Raw genomic sequence first — 22,015 nt, forward strand, 5'->3', positions numbered from 1 at the left:
GAAGTGGCTTTAGCTTCTTTGTGCTGTGCTTTTAATCCACTGTGCCCCCAGGGAGGGCCCTAAAACTGATATTTTAAATCACCTCTATATTAAAAAACACAAAGATCTGTAAAGAAAGACACGTTCCATGAAATCACCATGTTCTCCAACTTTTGACCCACTTGCACTGTGGTGACAATGCTTATAAGGAAGGAGCTAATCATTTCCCTTCCATCTGCCAAGTCTCCTAAGCCATCAGGCAGCTTGAAACTTCAGGAATAGCGAGTTATTTCAGGACCAGTAGGATTTACAACAATAATGGTTTTAGGAAACCACAGCATTTAGACTCCTTCAGTCTTTCTCCCTGTACTTAGGAGTTTAAAAATAAGCAAGAAAATGAGCCTTGGGTTTGGCAGGCCAATTTCAGGGAGGCGCCCGGCCACTGTCATGGTAATCACAGAGTCACCGCGGTCACAGGGCGCAAAGCATCCCCCAGAACAGCTCTATCTGGTCTTCCTCTTTGATCATGCCAAAGAGAACTGAGCCTGTTCCTTTTTATTTTGGTTTGACCTCTTCCTCTCTTCACTTAACATAAGTAAAGTTAAGCCCTAATAGAAAACACCTACAATTTGCTGATGACAATGGCTGGCATTTCTTTGTGTTCTATTTTTATTTACTGCATCTCTGTAAATTCAGTTATTAACAATAATAAACCCCCAGGGCCTCAAGAGGTAAGAAGAAAATACTACGCTTAAACTTTTAAATTGTACTTATTTCTTTTGAATGACATGTGCTTTTGACAGCTCTATTAAGTTATCCCACTGCCTCTAAGGCCTTCACTTCATACAAAGAAAAGTTGCAGCTCAGACCCCGGGATGGGGTAAGGGGGAGGGAGAGAGGGAGGGGGGGAAGGGGGGAAGAGAGAGAGAGAGAAGGACAGAGAGAGAGAGAGAGAGAGAGAGAGTTGGAATTGTTTCTTCCTTTCAATCCTTTGAAAACTGAAGTTTGCTTTTGTGAGTGCAATAAAAGTGACCCCAGAGCCTGTTTTCCAGGGTTGATGTCCCCCTCTTGTTTCTGCTAGCTCTAGTAAGTTGCTTGTCTTTGGCACATCCATTTAGAAAACTTTCTATGCGAAGCAGAATGAATGAAAAGGTTCCAGCCCTTGCTCTGGAAGGTCAGCCAAGGAATCTGTCATTTGACCTTTGCAGGGCAGCCAGGAATGTTCAAATTAAAGAAAGGAATACAGAGGAAAACCATCTCAATGCCTTTTAAGAGCCAAGGAAGGAATCCAAGGACACAGCTAACTGGGTCGCTGTCACCTGCTGTCACCTTTTATTTAAGCCACCTAACACAGCTCTCCCTCCTCGCTTCCCTCTGCCAATCTTGCATCAGGTGGGTTATCTCTGATACTGGCTTTGTTAAGGCAACTCTATGGAGCCCCTTCATCACTTCAATTTAGGGGCTATTGGCAAATATTTATGAAAAAGCTTTCAGAGGGCACTGAGGAGAAAACATGTGGCTAGCATTTGAATAATTCTCTAAACAATTGCTAAAGGTGACTTCTCTTGGTAGACAGACACAAAACAGTCATAATTCTTTAAAGTGTCATTTCATATGAAAAAAAAAAGGTACCTCTATATGTGTCATCAGCTCAGAGATTTTACACAACCAAAACCACATCACCAGCTTGGGTATCAAAAGCCTGGAATGTGCAGCTTTTATGAATTCTCTAATGTTTAGAGAATGAAAGAATAATGATGCCCTTTGAAACTGTTACTTTTCTCTGAGGCTCATTTCTTGAGTTACAAAATAAAGATTTGTTTAATCTCTACTGTCAATGCATTCAATTTGCCTTCAAACATTTTTGTAGCTATCCTGTGTATAAATCCAAAGATCTGCTGAGCAACTACTGTGGGCTTAGGATTCACAGTGCAGACTGTAACATTACAACACACACTATTGAATGGTCATGATAACTCTAAGTATTGGGACATAAGTGGTATATTAAGAAATTCATGGAAAAGGCAGTCAGTCAAGTGAGTGTTGTCAGTCACATTTTACGTAATTCTCATTTGTGTTCATGAAGAGTATCATTTAAGTCACTTTTTTAAAAAAAGTGTTTATTTATTTATTTATTTATTTATGTATACAGACTGGGGTACAGGCCAGAGGTGCAGGAGTGATGAGAGGATTCACTCAAGACAGAAGGGGAAGCAGAACAGGTGCACTGATGAAATACACTGCTGAGGGAAGCAGCGGGCTGGTCAGAAGAGGTCTGCCGCACCATATGGGTCACTTCCAGGGGCGGGGATCGAACTCATGCGGAAATGGCTTTAGCTTCTTAGTGCTGTGCTTTAACCCGCTGCGCCACCAGGGAGGGCCTAAGGCACTTTTTAAAAACATTCTGTGTAACTGAATTGCTTTCAGATAACAGAAATGTATCTTAGTTCATCATTTCATTACTTCTTTATAAGCAGATAATGAAAGATATGAAATTGAAGATTGGGGGCTAAGCGAAAAATAAGACAATCTACAAGGTGCTTACACATCAGGTGGAGAAAAGAAAGGGGAGAGAAAAGAAGTTAATAAATTATTAGAGAAAGTGGTTAATGTTAAAGCCAAAGCTTAAAATCTATATTTGCTTGTAAGAAATACAGTGCAGTAATCCTATTTGAAAGCTTGGAATGATTTTATAGAAGTATTTGAAGTTTAATGTTCACAAAGAGAATTGAGATGCCCAAATATAGCCACAAATCCACAACATGAATATAATCATGTCCTTTATTCAGCTGCACTGAAAAAGAAAAGCGAATCAAAAATAAACATGTAAAAGACATAGTTACTTGTCCTCTTACCAAAAGATCACTTTGACCAATTTGCCCACTCAAAATGGGGCTAAGAAGCAAGAAGCCAATGTGGTCCCTGACCTGGCAGCAGCATGCATGCAGTGGCAAGTCAGGCTCTTCCACTCGACTCGCTGTCATTAACTGCGTGGCCCACAACAGCCACACATGGTCACAAATTAGAAACTCAACCAGAGAAGAGGGGACCAACAAGAGGCAGGCAGGACTATGCCAGGCATAGCAGAGAGGTAAAAGGAAGCTCACAGGCTTAAAGGAAAAAAGGCAGAAGCAGGTATGTTAAGCCACAGCAAAGACCCTGACAAACTTCCACAGTCACCAGGCTATGAGCAGGTTCTTTTAAGGTTCAGTGACTACTCAGTGACACCCTGGCATCAAAACAAGATTCAACTGTGCTCTGAGGATTGAGATAGTGCACTTATCTCAAGATATGATGCACAACTAAGTCACAAGATTCAAATCCAGTCTATACCACTGTTATCTATATGGGCTCAAACAAGTCGCTTTATCTTTCAGAGGCTGTTTTCTCACCACGAAGGAGGTGACTATCCTATAACATACATGTGTCAATACCGAGAAGTCATGACCTACAAACAAGCTCTATCCGCAGAGTAAACTTTACAAAGATGGTGATATAAAAATCGTTTTTGAATCTTTAGATCTGAAAGCTGAATGAGGGGTACATTTCTTGCTGTGAAAATATACACATAAATCAAAGTCCTATTTCTCTAACTATATAAGCTTACATATATTCCATATGTTCACAATTTAGAGGAATGGTTCTAACCAATCCTCAAGTCTTTTATGTTCCACTGAAAATGCAGCTATTTTTCCAGCTCAAACATTGGCTCTTTGCTACATAAAGGCTAGATGGAACCATTCAAAAATAAAGTTAAATAGACTAAACTTCCTAATTAACGTTTTCCCAATGAGGGATAGACAGTGGATCGGTAAGCATAGTGACAGAGAAACCTCCAGAATAAGGCAGAAATGTGTCAGGCATTACTATTCATGAGCTTCCCCTGGGGTCGGTCAGCAGGTGCACACAAGCCACTGAGCACATTAGCTGGCTGCAAATGGCTCAGCCCTGCCTGCTCACTTTCCAGCACGCTTCCTTGCTCACTGCCGTGGCCTGGGCTAGGGACACAGAGGGACACTGGAGGGCTGACAGCGGTGACTGACACTTCGGTGCTGCTAGTCATTAAGTAGCTAGAACAGATGGCTTCCCAAGATGCAGCATTCATCTGCACCTCAAGATACTTCTGATGAGGGGGACCCTTTCCACAACATTGATGTGACAGCGGCCCGTCCGCACAAGTCCACTCATTGTTTACATCGTGAAGGAAATCTCTGTACACCAGTATAATAAGACCTACAGAAAGCAGCCCAGCTTACTGAAAGCACCATTTTTGCCCACTGAAGGCAGTGACCTAGTAAGAAGCTATAATATCAGTGCAGTTGGGTCAGAAATGAAATTTTCTGTTTAAAAATTTGAATACAATAAAAACAGAAGCGGCAAAACAGTGTATTATAGGCACACAGGAAAGTCTAGCTGTGTTGCTGAGTTTTCTTTCCGGTTGTAATGACACATGCAGCGCCCATGTCTGCATGCTGCGTGGACGAGGGGCCCAAGTCAACGTGCTTATTACCATGGACACAGGAGAAACCTGAGAAAGCCACTGACTTCTTGGGCATTGAAAACCCTACAATACTCATACCATAGCTATGCCATAGAAGGTTCTTACCCCCAGGCCAACAAGCCTTTATTGTCGAGAAATCTAGCTCAATTTTCTCAGGAACTGGAGGAAATTTTACTAATTGCATTTTTGTTCAGATCGCTATTAACTGGAATTGAAGTGTAACCATCAAGATTTCTAAAGACAGCTCAGTAACTTTTCCTGGTTACAAATGAGAACACAGATCAACCGGATAAACTCACATGTCCTCTGGCATGAGGGGCAGCCCCACAGTCTGACCATCCCGAGGGGTACCAAAAAGGCCCATAAAGCAGCAGCGGCCCACAAAGACATCACAAATGCCACAAGCTGTCTCAAAAACTGCTTTCAAATCACACAGCACTCACTGGGACCTTTAGAACAGACCGATATTCGGGCATTTGCACTTAAGGACTAATTAAGACTCCCACGTGGAAAGCGCGCAAGGATCAAGTACTGAAAAGATCTTTTTGTAGTAGGACTGGCCAGTGCTGGTTAACTCTACAACAAAATTACTTTAAGGCAAACATCAGAGTGCTTTTTCCAGGAAGTCAACGTACTCTATGTACTTTCTATGAGTGAAAAAATTGTGTAAATAGCTACCAGTCAAAGAGACCACAGCAACCACGCCAAGTCCCAGCCACACCACCTCCCAAGGTAAATTCTCAAATTGTCTTTTGTGTGCTTTGTAGGAGACTCCTCAGCCAATCGACACCGATGAAACACACACCTGTTTTCAGGCAGGAATTCTGGTTTATCTCAAAAAGTAATCCAGAAACACCAGATAGCCCACTTTCTGCTTTAGCCGTGGTGTTTCCAGTTACAAAGTGAAAGAGAACCTCAGGGAACAGAGGCAAGAGAACTCCACCAACCATATATTTGTTTGCGTTTTATAAAGTTTACTGAAAATCAAGATACCATTTATGGAAATCTCAGTTGTCCATGAGTTTTATTTACAAATGTGTTTTCCTCACATCTTTTCCTTGGAGAAAGAACAAAAACCTGACAATTTACTTGGACCATTAAAATGATTTTAACCAGTGAACACATTAGCTTTTAGTTTTGTCTTATGCACTTTCAACCGTGCAGAGAAACTTCATTAAGTTGCATCTTAAAACCAACCAACCTAAAACATGACAAGTGCACAATGAGCCACAAGCAGCAGACATAAAGCGTGACCAGCCAGCAGAACGTTGTTACTTTATTGATTTAAGAGACGGGACCCAAAACCAGTTGGCAAAGGGAAGGCAGACATAGTAACATATGCCCTCTTCTCCTTCCAGTCAACTGCTGCCTTCTTCTTCCATTTATTGCCACCCCCACCACAACCTTTCATGTAAATAAAACAAAAACGGTGAGCACGAAATGGCAGGGCAGAGTCGCCCTTTGCTCTACCAGCGTTAGGGGCGCCAGCCTGCTCCAGGGCCTGTGCACAAGGTCACAGCCGGTCACTCACACTTGAGGCCACTTTCACCTTCAGTCTGGGACAGGTTCCCTGCAACTTCCTCCAGGGGTTGCTTATATCCAGTCTACTGAGCAGCAGGAACTCCTATGACACAAGAACCTACAACACACATCTAGTAAGATGGGCACTAGCAGAGGGCGCACCAGATGGGAAGCCCCGATTAGCTGGGCCAGGGCTCAGACAGCTGCTTGGTGAGGCAAGAGTTCACCATGTATCCAAGATTTTAAACAGCCAAAGTGTGGTGCTTCTGGTACAGTGATGGGTTCTGGAAAAACTAAATACCTGTTGTGGCTGCAGTGTCTGAGATGACTAATCGTTATCAAGTGTCGGTCATAAAGGAACATTCTGTGATGCCGCAGCCCACGGTAAAGAGAAGCAGTGGAGTAAGGGCTGAAGAAGGGAGACTGCAGAGACACCCCTGCAACCGGCCTTGGCTCCCACCAACTCTCACCACACCTCATTATATGGACAACATGTGTGTTAATTATATAGACATTGTCCAATATATGGAGTAAGACAGTGGTCATCTTATCTTTGATTAGGAAAGTGTAGCTATAGCCACATTTCATAAAGCTAGAAAAAACAGAATTCTTAACTTGAAAATACCTTACTAGACTAACAAGTAATTCTAATCTGTGACCTTGCTCAATAAGGGTAGCCTGACCCCTGTTAATCTGTAGGTGCCTTACTATCCACATGATTGCTTCCACCAGCTCTTTGTCTCTTCTCCACCTTAGCCCCCCCAGACCAAGTACTGGTCCCTAAAGCTCCAGATTTCACTCTGTATACCATAAGCTTTGCAACTTCCCTGCAACACTGCCATGTGTTCACAAAACAAATATCTCCTTAGGAGCTGCAAGTGCATGGTGCTGGATAAGACCTGGGCTGGATTTCAAAGACCTTTGAATCCAGGAAAGGTATGAAGCACACACCCAAAGAGTCTCAAAGCAAAGCATTTGCTCTTAAACCAGAAGTTTCTGAGTCCAAGACTCCAAAATACCTGCTGTGTTTTCAATGTCATTTCTCTTTCTGAAGAATGACACTTGATGGCCTCTCTTGTCACATCGAAGTTTCTTGGCCCAGTTTTCAATCCTTCCCTAATGATCTCCTCCTTTGCTTATCAAACTAACTATTATTTTTATTGGATACTTATGGTATCCAGACAATATTTATTAAATGAGCTCATTCTTGTGATGTGTTATTAATGCGTCTGGCCATGGCAAATACTCATTAAATGTTATCTGTTGCTAACACTTGAGGGTGGGTGGGCTGATTTAGACATGACTTTCAATTTAGTGTTTAATCATTTTAGGACTTGACATAAAAACTGAAGAGTAAGTTGAAGGACTATATAAAAGAAACAATACCTTTCACCTGTGTTACCTAGGTTACACAAGTTCTCTAAAAGCACTTATTTTTATACTAAAAATTCTACAGAATAGTATACTCTAAGATAAAGGCATCTCTTAGCTGAGTTGATTAACAGTGAAGAAATTGCCGATAGTGCCACTTAATACAACTGGAACCACTTTGTAGGCTGGTACACTATCTATAAGTCAGTAAATAAGTAAATATACACTATTTACTGCCATAGGGCAAATAAGTGCTATCCCAATGTACAGAAATGAGCACTAGAGCTTAAGCATGTTCTGTGACCTGGTCCAGGATCAATGAACAGATCCTGCCTCACCTAGCAGTGCTCTCAATATCTTTCAGTAAAATCTGTTAAACACCTACTGTGTGCCAGACTATAAAACACCAGTTATTGAAACACACACACACACAAAAGCACTCCTAGCTCAAAGGTTAAATTCGAGTTTAAGGGAATGTCGAAAATAAATATATAAAGTGTTTGTATATTAGATGGTGCTTTGAAGAAAAACAGAGATGGGGACAGAGGTCAGCACGGGGTAAGACATTACTGAGATGACTTCTGAGCAAAAATCTTAAAGAAATGAGGACAGTGGCGAACCATGTGCACAGCTAGGGTGGAGCCAGCCTCTACAAAGAGGAGCCTGGGTGACTCGGGGGGCCGAGGGGGGACAGCTCGGTAATAGGCTGGAAAGCAAGTGGGTGAGCGAGGCAGACCACTCAACGCCTTCCAGAACTCTGTAAAGACTTTAGTCCTTTTTTTTTTTTAAGATTTATTTATTTACTCATATAGAACTGGGGTACAAGCCAGAGATGCGGTAGGTGAGAGGATTCACCAGAGACAGAGTGGGGCGCAGAACAGGCAGATCAATGAAGTACACTGCTGAGGGGAGCAGCGGGCGGGTCAGGAGAGGTCTGCCACGCCATGTGGTCACCTCCGGGGCAGGCGGGGATCGAACTCATGGGGAAGTGGCTTAAGCTTCTTAGTGCTGTGCTTTAACCCACTGCGCCACCAGGGAGGGCCCCGTAAAGACTTTAGTCTTTAAACTGAGCAGGAAAGCCACCAGAGGGCTGTTAGCAGTGAAGTTATACAGCAGAACTTATGTTTGATATGGTACAAGATCACAAAAGCCACTGTGTTAAGATCAGCCTGACTTTGGGGTGAAAGGACAGCGGAGGAGAAAGACAAGGGTTAAAGCAGGGACACCAGTTAAAAAGATATTTATCAGCACCTGCTACCTCTCCTTATCAAGTTGGCATCATTCACACCACACCTCGTCCCTGTTCACTAGATCAGTGTTATTAATGGTCAAAGCAGTCATGATGAGATTCCCGCCAAGTATCTGACACGCGCCAGCAGAGCTGAGCGCAGGACATACAAGACCATCACCCAAATTCTGTTCACACAAACAGTATCTTTGCCTTTGCTACAGGTCACAGCTGGCAGCCCCTTCAGATAACATTCATCCATATAATGGATAAAGTAAGCACACAGCGCTACCTATCACCCAGCAGGCCTCAGGTAAATTCCAAAGTGTGTGTGCGGCACGCTGACCTGGGCAAACAGCACTATTCACTGCCCCAATGAGTTATGCTCACCCTGTCAGGCACCATTTATTGAGCACTTCGCCTTGGGGAAAAAAGATAAGACTTGGTCTCTGTCCTACAAGAGTTCACAGTCCAGCTCCAGCCACAGACAGATAAACAAATAAGTATAATCCAGTGTGTGATAAAGGCAAGTATGGAGTTCTGTAGAAGGCAAAGAACAGAGAAGGGAGTCATCAGCTCTGCCCTTAAGGGACTAGCGAAGACTTTACATGGCTTTACAGAGTCTAGAAGGTCAAGTTGCAGCCCCAGGCAGGGAAGGGACCTGGAGCATCCTGCTTGGCTGGGAAGGGCAGGCAGCAGACCACGCAAAGCTCTGGCACTGTGAAGAGCTGAGAGGCCTATTTGCTCTTTCTGGACTTTGGTGATGATTTCACCATCTTAAGTGATACGGACTTCATTTGTAAGCAATGGGGGGCCACAGAGGCGTGACCCAATTATATTTGCATGTTAGGAAAATCCATCTGATGACAGGGTAGACTCAAAAATGGCTCACAGGGGGAAGAAGAAGAAAGAGAACCAGAAAGAGCAGAAGTCCACTCAAAGGCGAGGGACACGCCGAGGAAGGCCTCACTACCATAGATAGTGAAGGTGGAGTGGAAGCGAACACGGGAAGAGCTCTGGAGATCAAATACCATGATTAGGACTAATGGAAGCATTTGATAGGAAACCTTACAAACACAAAATCCTTGAAACTGCACCAGAATATAACATACTCTAACAACTACGAAAGTTAAAGTGTGAGGTAGTTTTAAAATATATTTTACATCATTTTTAATTATACTAAAAAGAACTTTTAAAAAGAACACTTTCATAACCTTGCAAAGATATTTCAATGGAAAACAACAGTATTCCCTTCCAAATGGAAATTCTGACATGACTTTTTCTAATCATTCCAAGACATTCTGAGTACTCTAAATAAATAAGCATCCAACTCTCAAAATAAGTCCATAAGCCTTTTAAAATAAGTAAATAAAGGAAGGCTACTATAAAACATTTCAGCTGAAAGGGCCATCTCAATGGACCTGATAAAATATTAAGTGGTACCCAGTGTCTCTTTCAAAGAATGTCCATTTCAGCTGAAGAAGGAAACATGACATCCACTGAACTGAGAATTTGCTTCCTATCTCTTTAGTAAAACACAAAGACAAAACCCACGTAACTATTTATCTTGTATAGGAAGAGATCCTCAGAATAATACTATTTGTCTAGTTTTCATCTAGAATTTGGGATACTACTTTGCCAAAAATTTTTATGATATTCTTTACCCCATGAAGAAACCATTCTTAATTCCCCTAATGTTAATAACTTTAGGATCAAAAAACAAGCTGTGGCTGTTTACAGGCTCTTGACCTTGTTTTTGGTCTTCTACACCATTCGCCTCCATCATAATATCTGAAGTCATCACTAATCTAACGATGTACAAGGATCCTGTTTTCTATAACTATTTTGTTGGGAGGATACAGGGGTGAAAATATGTAAAATACAACCAACTCTCATGCTTAACAACGGATTATTTAGTATATAGATTATTTATTACTTTTGCTACCTAGAGTAAAGCCACTTCTGGCCATTTTATAGCTCCTGGGAAGAAGAAAAAACTAAATGGAAATGATTTACTTTGGTAATGTTACTTGTACAAATAATCCGAAATCCAAAAGAGGAAAATGGTAGCAGTGTTTAAATCAAGGCTTAGCACGTCAGTCAGCCCTCTATCTGCAGATCTGCCAATACCAGTATCATCAATCACGCCTCTGCCCTGCTCTGCAGAGAGCTGGGGCTACAACAAAACATGCCCTGCTCAGTGAGAAGGTGCCCCATTATTATTCCTCTTTTGGTTTTGACAAGAGAAGGGTAAGTGAGCAAAACAGAGGAAGCACAGAATACATACCACTAGCCATTTGTTCGCTTGAGAACCTTCCATGGGGGACAGAAACAAAGCAGGAGTGTGCTAAAATATTTAAATCACAGGCAAAAGTCCAAAGATGTGCAAAACATGAAAATGCTCCAGATTAAGCATTGGCCCAAGTCATCCATTTCACACTTTCTAAAATTATCCTTCGGCTCTCTTCTCTGCTTCTCTAAGTATGAATTCCCTAACTCCAAGGACCGAGTGCTGTACATCCTTTACATCCAACACATTGTACTCAGAATGAATTCCTTCTAAGTACTCTCAGAAATCCATGTGAAAAGCTACATAGTAGATGCTTGTACCATTAAAAAAAAAGTGGAGGTTAGTTGTAGTTGAGACTGACTACAAGTAACTACAACTGAATTCCACCTTTTTTATGGCACAGGCATCTAATAAAACAGCTCGTGATTCAATGAATTTAACACTCAAGAGGATACTGATTCATATCCTTGATTTTTACGGCTAATTATGTGAAAATATCACTTGCTAATATAGTGGGTCATATCACGCTAAGAATGTAAAAACTGATGACCGCTGTCGCCCAATTCATTTTTACCTTCTGAACATAATATCAGAGTTTTGAAATTTGCCGTGTGCCAGAACAAAAGAAAGCATACAGGGGTTTACTTGTGATTGCTTTGGACATATCAACACATATTCCGAGTTGCTTTTTAAACTCAGGAAAAGCAGTCTATTTTGATAGATGCCTATTACTAGTACCTAAGCTATAAGTTTTCCCAAAGAAGTTTCAAACACTGTAATTTTATTCCATGTTCATGAATGTATGTGGTAACATTAAATTGTAAAGTTATATATTTATGTGCAGACAGATAACCCGCCAAGGGTAATAACCACTTAAGAATTTTAGTTTGATGAGGCTGATAAGCAAGACAGCATGGGGACTCACTATTAAAAAAAATCTTCTAAAACAAACCCATGTGTCTTACACAACGCCACAGTGGTAGAAGCCTAATTGATTACTGCAATGTGACCTGAAAATGGAAGTAGGAAGCCCTGCGACAGCCCTTGGATGAAAGAGGCAGGGCGAGCAGGCTGCAATACCAGATATGCCACCAACCACAGATCCCCTGGTGGATGGGTGAACTGCTGGAGGGAGGTGACTTGTTAAGTGACACTGCCCTACGCTAGTTGTGACTGCCTAATGGCAGTACATATGGAGAGGGGAGGGGAGGAGAGCAGACTTTGAGATCTGGGTAAATAAAAAAAAAAAAATGTTACTGTAAGGGAGGGGGTTCCAATGCATGTGATCTGGACAAAGAAATACAACAGAAAAGAAAGATGCTACACACACAGTTCCCATCAGATCAGTATGTCTTCAATGCATATTTATTTGAACCAAACCCAATCATGGCCATTGGGCATTCTTAGCACAGACTGATAATCCTTGCCAGAGGACTGAAGCTTCTAGGAAAAACTCCAATCCTGCATAATTTTTCTAAAGAATTATGTGACTAAGAATCAACTGCTACACATGCTCCTGAGAGAGTATGTCAAAATTGGGAGACAATTTTCTTTGGTAAGTTAAATGTGAAAACAAAATATTATACCAAGAATTTTGACCAAGAGGGAAACTTTGAAGGATTCCCTCAACTCCACGTCACAACTGATAATACTGTCCATGCCCAAGGACTTCTAAGAGCCACACAAATCCGCACAGTGTACTACGCCTGCACTAGTCATGAGGCTACTGTACCCCCTGTTACATGAAGAGATGAAGGGTGCGATCTTTAGACTCTTAAATAAACAAGTCCTCCCCTTTACAAGCCGCCTCTGTTCTTTACAATGATGTCTTTCTTTTGTGCAAGTCAAGTGTACAGTATTTGCTTCATTTCCCAACGAACACATGGACATTCATAGCATCTCTCCCTTTAGAGTTAACTTAGATAAGACATGCGTGATAGAAATTCTATAGTCACATACTCACCGGTACACAGTCTTTAACAGAAACTTGATAGCAGCTGATTTAAAACAAAACAAGTCATAAAAGGCACTTTGGCACAGATTGAAGGAGTCGATTCCATAGCCTCATGCAATCACAGCATTACTATGTCCACCCTTTAAATGTGTTGGCTTCCGACACTGCAACTCACCCATTTACCAAAACCACAGCTTATTCCTGATTTAGAAAAGTAAAGTTCATGGACTCATGCATAACTCCAGCCAGAAGCACAATGCCTTTTCTCTGCCTGGCAAAGATACAATCTGAACAGAAAACGTGCATGTTTAAGCTCAGCAGCAGGAGACCACTGGTGACCGACAATAACCTGCAATAAAGCTGTCTTCAAAGAGCATTAACTAGTCCCTCTTGTGCCATAGTTGAACGGGCAAGAACAAACAGCTTAACACACATTACTCATGAGCTGCACTTGATTCTCAGCACATGGAATTATTACTGTACCTGTAAGCACCTGTAGCACCTATGTAGCTTAGTTTATTCTACACTTCAGCAGTTTTGTTGTTCAAATGAAGGAAAAGAACAGGTCTCTGAAAGATTCTAGCAAGGTTTGTTTTGGCATGGGAAGAATGTGACAAACAGGGAAACCACAATCAAGCGGAATGTCTGCTTTCCTTTATCAGAGGTAAGTAGCGCCCCCTTGGGCTCTGCCACAGATCGGAGTGGAGAGACCATGTTCCAGATTAAGGACTCAGTCTCTACAGTCAACGTCAGAAGAGGAAGAAGGCAGAACTTGTATTCTAAATACAAAGTAGGGTGTGTTCAGAAATATTGAAATATTTCTCCCGCAGCAGGACTAGTATTTTGCCTCACTTTGAGGAAGGCAAACATGTCAATCCTGAGAACAGTGACCAGTGGAGGTCTGAAAAGGAAATTGACAGAAATCCAAAATCCCCTGGCCAAGGTCCCCAGGGCAAGCCATTCACGTGTTCATTTTCCCGATGTTACTCCAACACCTGTTTGATTCAAGCGTTTGAAACTTCATGTAATTCATCAATCTTCTTAGAAGAAGGATGCAAGACGATCTGAGACTCCCAGAGTTTCCCCAGCGCGTGTTTCTGAAAAGCGCTTCCTGCCTCACCTCAAACTGTTGTAAGACAGAAGACTCCACTGTGGGGTGGACTAACTAGCCAGGACTGTTCACCCGGCCCACCAGCATGTGGGCTGACGAAGAGAGGGCGCCGACAAACAGCAGCTCTTTCTCCCTCTTGGAAGGACACAATCAAGTAGGATCTAGCTGGCAGAGCACTGTTATGTCAGACATGGAAACAAACGAGTTCCAGGACAAAAACAAACACACAATCCGAATGGGATCAAACATCACAAAGAGAGATCAGTGCTGGAAACAAAGAATGCTATCTAGCAAACTTCCAGATATATTTCAATCGTTTAAAAAAACAAAAACAAAAACCAAGTCACCTTTTCTGGGCTGGCTTCTGTATGTCCAGTTTTCATCATCTTCTTGCACCTGCTGCCCGCAGACCGCGAGCTCCCCGTCACTGCGAAACAGCCTCTTTGTCTGCCTGGACAAGGAGGAGAAATTTATCCAACTCACAGCACGTGAGAGTGAACCTGAATTTGACTTAAGCCTGAAGGAACCTGAAGAACCGTCCTTTTTCATCTTCTTTCACATCAAAACCGTCTAGAGACAAAGGACAACCCCAGAACAAAAAGCCCAGTTTTTAAAACTGCCTCAGTCCTTTCATGGAGCCTGTTCCTGTTCCCCCACTTAATCAGTGTTGCGAGTCCAGCAAGGCAGCCTGAAAACGGATCGCTCCTCTGATATCCAGGGGAAAAAAAAAAAAAAAGAGGAAGACGAGGGGTTAAAAAAAATATTTTTATCCTAGTCACACTATGAATCTGGCTTCTAGATCAGGAATATCCACAGCCCTCCCCTACCAAAAAAAAAAAAGAAAATTAAATAAACAGAAGTATAATCTAAAAAATGAAGCAGGGGGATCCTTTCAGGAACACTTGTCAGGACTTTGCCAAGAGCAGGACCGAGGTGCTCCGCCTCTTTGGTGCGCACCTCGCACCCCACACTGTACTCCTGCGCCTCTCCCGGGCATTTTTCCCACAAGTGCAGAAAACTAGCTGTGGGAGCAGATGGAAGGATCTCCGCAGGCTGGAGAAAGGGGTTCGGCTTCCGCCTAAGCGCCCAGTTGCAAGTTTCCCCACACAGGTGGCTGTGGACGGTGAGCTGCTCTGGTCGCCACACAAGGCAGCATCAGGGATCGCCCATAGTCCTTCCGCGCTCTCTGGAGCACCTCCCAGAGCCACAGGACTCCACAAACAATAAAACAGGCTGCGTGGCTATTGCTTGGATTACAGAGTAAAAGCTCCAGTGAAAGATGATAGGCTTTCCAGACGTGGAAGGCACCTCATTGGAGACAGAAAACTCCGCCTCCCACAGCTATACTTCAGCGGCAGCTCAAACTTCCCAGCTCCGGCAAAGCTAAGAAATGCAGGTCTGTGCAGCATAGAAGCTCACAGGGAAGTGAGAAAGAGAACTGATTAGGCATGATCAGATCACATTTCTGAGAGTGGACTTTGAGGAGTCTGCAAAGGTTGCATAATAACAAGCATGTCCAGCAAGGCCAGGTAGATTTAGGACTGTCACTTAAGAAATATCTTCCCCAAAATAAAAATAAATAAATAAATAAACCTGAGCCAGCCAGAACTTCACTCTGTTTTCAGCAAAGGTGGAATGCAGCCATACTGGCACCTGCTGTTGCCTCTTCTATCTTCCAGCAGCAGCCAGAGTGGGGCTGAACACCCCTTCTGATCCCCCCCCACCCCCAACCACCACCAGCTGAAGTCCCTGGGTGTCCTTTCTGTTTCTCATTTGAATAATGATCTACACCAAAAACCATCATCTGAGAACAAGTAGCCAATCATGGCCTGTGACTATCTGGAGCCCCATGTTGGAAGGGCTCTGGGTGCAGCATTTCTCCCATGGCTACCCTAACTCCACAGACCTGGCCTGTTGAACAATTTCCACAAGTCAGCAAACAGTCTTGAACCAGTATTCCCTGCCCAAAGAGTGATTCAGCAACAAGTCGAAAATTGGCTGCATCTCACTTTCTTGCACTTGGCATTGTACAAAGTAAAAATAGGCTAAAACTAACAAAAACAACAAAAAAATAGCACACAGAAAATAAACTTGGATTAAAATATGAAAGCAGGATTTTGCACCATACATTTACTGCAGTTCCCTGAGATTTTAAGAAAAAGGCTCTGTCAGCTTGCTAGGAGTGGAACATCTGTGAGCAACAGAACAGAACAGAACAGAACAGAACAGAACAGAACAGAACAGCAGCAAAGGTGCTCCTTGGATGAACCCTCATGGAAACTTCAAGAAGGTACTCAGGCACTTGAGGGTGAAGCTATGAGGTAGTCCAGGCAGCACCAGTAAGGACAGCTTTACAAAAAGTAGAAGGAGCCTCCAGAGTTCATACTGTTTAAACCCCTCAGTTCACCAATGGTGAGATTCAGGCCATGGATGGTAAGGCATGTCCCCAAGAGGTGTCAGCTAATGGGGCATGGTTGTGCCCCACACCTCTGGGCTGGACACCTGGCCATTCACCAAGCACCAGTGAAAGTAGGCCTGCGTCAGCTACTGATCTAGAGTGATACCTCTACTTCAGTCAATAAAGTAGGAGCAAAGCTTATACACTGATGGACGGCACCTGTGGCTACCACCACAGCTGAAGCCCCCACTGTTCTGTTAAGTCAAGGACACCTTTGAGAATCTCATAAATAACAACTCCAAATGCTGCTTCCCATTACGGAGGTTCATGGGACCCCAGACACCAATACTGCATTCTCAAAGGATCCATGGACCTCAAGTAAGAAACATAACTCTCTTCTCCTTGATGTCTACCTCCTGCACTCCATCTTAAATTTTAAAAAAATCTCAGAGTGTGCACATGTATGCTCACAATGGCATGGATGAATGGGTGTCATTAGTGACCGGTCCTCCCTCTAGCACTTCCTGTTCCTAAAGACATCTGGAAAATTGCTCATGGGGGTGGTTTGGGGGATATTCACTGCCAATCACCTAAGAGTAACTAATCCATCCAGGGACTAAGCTCTCCCCCTCATGTAAGCATCTACATGTGCTGGGGGCTCTGGAAACTCAGTGGACTTCCTGTTGTTCACAAGAACCATGGATTCCTTTATGCACAAGAATCAAATCTCCATCTACTAAGCTGGCCCATGTTTCTGATATATTAAGTCTTGAGTATTAATATCTTTTTTTTTGTTTGTTTAAGGAGCACACGTAAATTAACTACTCTCACAACTGGACTAGAGCTCTTCGATGTCCAGAATAGACTGTAATGGTTGAAATCAGTTTTGGAGGAAACATTAACTGTCCATGTGAGCGAGATACTCCAATTAGTTTAGTAAATCCTAAGTAGGTTGCTTGAAAAATTATTACAGTAAAACACATTTGTTTAGAGGTAATTAAGTGAAGCACACCTAATGACCTGGACTATCAAGACTGGAGTGGTATAAATCCCGCTGCAGGGCTATGGCTATCTGGCGCCAGGCACTTCACCTGCATCATTGCTAGTCTTCACAAGAGACCTGCAGTGGACAATCCTTTGTTTCTTTCAAATAATTTCAGCAATCATCTTCAATGCAGTAACACATCTTAATCTAAGCATTCCCCCATGAAAATCTACACTATCATACACTCTTCCCAGCTCTTTCAATAGACATGTGAACAAGTTCCCCCCAGTGCTTGCTGTGCAGTGCTTTCCCGCTGCCCACTCACTGTCAGACTGTCAAACTACAACTTCTGCTGACATCAGATGTGCCAGTTACTTGTCCATTCTACCACTCTGCCACTGCTGAGCTTCAAGCACTGGGAAACCAGAGAAATAATCTTGCTTCATTTCCAGCGTTAGTGGGAGCCGATGAAACTCACAGAATGAAATGCCTAGCTTCAGTGGAAGGGCTCGGTGGCCACCAAGCCTGGCAAGCACCCGCATTATGTCATTTGGGGCACAGAAGTCCGAGGGTTGAAACGGCAACAGAGGCAGCTTCAGGATAATGACTCACAGGCCACTCTATCCCAGGGGTATGATTTATTGCCACTATTATATTAAGTTCTCAACACTTGAGGGTATTGAGAAACTCTCCCATCACTACTGACAAAGGGACAAGAAATTATGGCTTTAGGGAGGACTATTATGAAGGAATACATGTAAGGCCTACAAACTATAAAGCCTGGGAGGCATCAGGGTATACTACTAAGGAAAGTTCTAAAATCATCTTTAGGATAGTGTTCAACATGATAGGACACAGCAATAGACAAACTCCTGAACCCATTCAGGTATGTAATTGCTCCCGTTGCCATCTGTGTAAAACACCTGCCAAGAGCAGGGAGTAATGTCAAGTGGCATCAGCTTTTTAACCTGGGAGGCCACAAATGAGCACAGTGACATTTAGTTCCCTTTTCTGTCCCAACCCTGCTCTGACCAGGTGAAAGAATAGAAGTCCATAGAGAACATGGCAGGTCTGTGAGTCGGCTTGGCTGGTTGTGGGGCAACAAAGGTGAAGAAGCAAAGGAAATACGCAGCAGCGAGGAGTGTCACCGTGAACTGGGTTGTGTGCCTGGGAGAAGCAGGCCAGGGCTTGATCGGATTACACATGAACCACCAGGACCGTGGGACCTGCAGCTTCTCAGCCAGGGTACAGGAGGAGTCCCAACTGTCGTTTCCTGTAAATAATTCGAGTCGATTTAAAAAAATAATTCAAGAGTCAATTTAAAAGGGAATCTTTTGTGAGGTAATTTGTACATATGAATAATGACAGCTGATCTCAACATCTCAAAGCAAATAACACCCACAATACACTAAATCCTCCTTCCTCATCCTACCCCCCTACCCCCCTCCCCCGGGAATTAAACAACTGATTTACTCAAGAAGACCTGGTAAAGACAGAACATTGACAGTTACCCACTGGGACACCTGCCTGTTTTCCAGGTTTCCTCACATATCACCAATTCAGTATTTAAGAGATAAAACCCCCACCTTTTTATTAAGCTCTAACTTTAAATGTCCCTTCAATAAAATGAATGTTTTGTTTTTCAAAATGGAATGAGAACACATAAATGTGTATCATCATGAGCCTAAATCCCTCCTTTCAAAGTCATGTCGGAAAAGGGCGCTTGAGCAGACTTGACTTCTGGGGTCACTTGATCTGGGAGCAATATGGCTACCCACTACTGCCCTCCATCTCCTGGGGGGTTTTTCTGCTAGGGGATAAAGGATGCCCGTGGTGTAGACACCGACAGACTTTATGGCCTGTCACAGATTTGGTGACTACTAACCAGGACCGCACGCTCCGACCTGACCTTAAGTAAGGAAATATTCCCAGGCAAGGAACTCAGATGAAAAGATCCCCTGAAACTGAACACTGTCTTTGAGAGTCCTCTGAAATAAGGGCAAGCATCAATGTACTCTGTGAGTGAAGTGAAATCACAAATTGAAAAAAAAAAGTTTTAAATCACGATCTTTGTACCTTATGCTTCCTTGTAATTATTTTTCTTTCTACATACTCAACCAGTTCTTCACAACTTTGCTATGCACAGAAATCACAATCTTGTTAAATGCAGAGTCTGATTTAGGTCTGGAGTAGAGCCTAAAATTCCACCTCTCAAGGTTCCCAGGTAACGCCATTCCATGGCTCACCCTGAGCAGTGCTCTCCTATACCACAAGGCTCGCTGAGGGCAGGGCCGCATCCTCAGTACCTTACACACATCTTAGGGAGCAACACAGCCATCGATGCATTTCTGTGCTACCTCTTTCTTTGGATGTTGTTACAGGACAAGGAGGTAATTAAACCTTTGTAGTAACCATTCTTTCCTAAATACATTTTAGCAGACAAAAGTAAAATCTGTAAATCAGATTAAAACTATGAAAAATATACACAATATATTAACTCTTTACATATATCTAAAATAGATATAATCTGAACTAAAGTACTAATTATAAAATTCCTTGATTCATTGTCACACTGCTTCACCTTGACAATAGCACCAAGGAGGGCTATTCTGGGCTACGTGCTTGTTCTTGATTTGCTAGGACATCAGCATTTCTTCCATCCACCTCATCTATACCCCGCTGATCCAGCCAGGGTCTGGGCAATCGGCAATGAGCTGAAACTAGAAAAGCCCCTGCATTCTACCTGGCAATCTCCACAGCCAGGCTGGAACCTCCTAGCTCTACCTGGTGAATTTAGTTCCCTTGTGGCAGTGGGACATGTTTTCACATCGGTTTTTCCTGGTGCATGTTTTCAAACAAAGAATATTTCAGTCCACATAAATGACTTTCCAAAGACTTATTCTAGTTAGCTTTATTTATGAAACTATATTCACTGTGGCTCTACAGAGCATACCAAAGATGTTTTTGGTACATTTGTACATTACATTTGTACATTTACAATGTACAAATGCAGTCATCATTTACTGCACCATTTCATGCTAAACACATGGTAAATAGTGCTGGTAGCGGAAGCACTTCCAGCAAACTAGACAAATCTTAATGCTCCTGATGTGAGCAGACAGAATACAGACAAAGCACTTGCAACTCATGAATTGGTGGTGTCCAATAGCCAAATTCATGTCCCGAAACAAGGAAAGAAGCAAGAGGACAAATGACATGATCAGTTCAAATATTAATTGACTGCTTGCTGGGAGATCAGCCAGGTTGACTGATTTTCAAGCACAAAGACAAGGGCTTGCCCTAGAGAAGTTTAAAATTTAGGAGACAGATATGCGTACTACTACTTTTAACATTATGTAAAACAGGAAATAAAAGCAGCAAGCAGGAGCTCTGAGCCAAGCCTCTGGGAGTCAGAGCGGGATCTTCAGGGTGAGATTCCTTTGAGGTCAGGGGGAACGTGGCCAATTAGTGGTGTCATGGTAAACCAGCTCTCTTGGGTGGGAGGCTGTGGGAAGCCCTGATTTGTCATATTTCCATGGTCTAAGGACTCCCACAAGACCAAGTTTGAGTTACCGGCAATTTCATAACCAGCCTACTAAAATGCTAAAAATGTAAGATCTGGTTCTTACAGCCAGTACATACTGGCTCCAGTGCACCATAATTTGGCCACTGTGGTAATTTGATAAAAACAATGGTTTGGTTAAAAGAAATCAAGAACCCCCATAATTGCTAAACGTCTTAGCACCAGTAACCAGGGAGGAGGCTGCCAGACTATAAATGTTACTTATGTGGAAAAGGAATATGCACACGTGGTTAAGGACCTTGAAATGGGAGATTACCCCAGGTTGCCAGATATCCCTTTCCAAGGGAGTGGCAGAGGAAGATTCCAGACAGAACAGAAAAGGCAACGAGACCAGAAAGCAGAGACTGGAGTGATGATGCAGCCGCTAGCCAAGAGATGGACGCAGCACTTAAACCTGAAAGGCAGGGAGGAGGATCCCCGAGAGCCTCCAGGGGGTGCAGGCTGCTGGCACCTCCCGATTCATACTTCAGCCTCCAGAACTGTGAGAGAGCACCTTTTCAATGTCTGAAAATGCCACCTCTGTACAGTTGTTGTTTTATAGTAGCCACAAGAAACTAATCCAGGGGGCACCAGGAGAGGTGTTCTGCAGTTGGTGACATCTTTCAGCATTTCTGTACACTGTGTAAGGATTCTCCCGAGGTGTTTTGTTTTTGTTTTGTCTTGCAATATCTTTTCAACCTTCCTAATTTCTTTACAGATTATTTTTTCTGTGCTATTTATAAAAGCAGGAGTGGGGAAAACTTGGCCTAATTGGGGATTAACTGAAGCAGCTGAAATTACTAACCATTGGTAATTTAAGAAACAACTGACAGAAATCTATAAGGTCTGGAAGGATATACACCAAGTGTTCCGAGAAGCTGATGCTGGATTGGTGACTTACAGGGCGACCCGATGTTCCTACACTCTGAATCTTTCAGTCTCTGTCATGTAAGCAAGCTCTGCATTCATAGTAGTAAAAAAGCTTTAAAATGATGGATATTTCAAGGTTCCACTTTTAAAAAATTCAATGTTAAGTCAATAATACATGCTATGATTGTTCAATAAAGCTTTTTATTTATAAATTATTTTAAGCTCTCATGTTTGTGCTCTCCCTT

The 22,015-nt window shown here is 42.8% G+C and overlaps 1 protein-coding gene across 1 annotated transcript in view; it reads right to left on the reverse strand.

Annotated features, from left to right (window-relative positions):
* LOC101627895 (NHS-like protein 1) overlaps positions 1-14,504 on the reverse strand; it is a 118,988-nt gene extending 104,484 nt beyond the window's left edge. Inside the window, exon 1 of the mRNA XM_012729138.1 lies at positions 14,303-14,504. Within this exon, the coding sequence (XP_012584592.1) occupies positions 14,303-14,504 (202 nt within the window). The remainder of the gene's footprint in view (positions 1-14,302) is intronic.
* Positions 14,505-22,015: the final 7,511 nt, after the last annotated feature.

The sequence above is a fragment of the Condylura cristata genome, unplaced genomic scaffold, assembly GCF_000260355.1.
Source record: "Condylura cristata isolate star-nosed mole 26May11 unplaced genomic scaffold, ConCri1.0 scaffold00001, whole genome shotgun sequence".
Taxonomy (NCBI): Eukaryota; Metazoa; Chordata; class Mammalia; order Eulipotyphla; family Talpidae; genus Condylura; species Condylura cristata.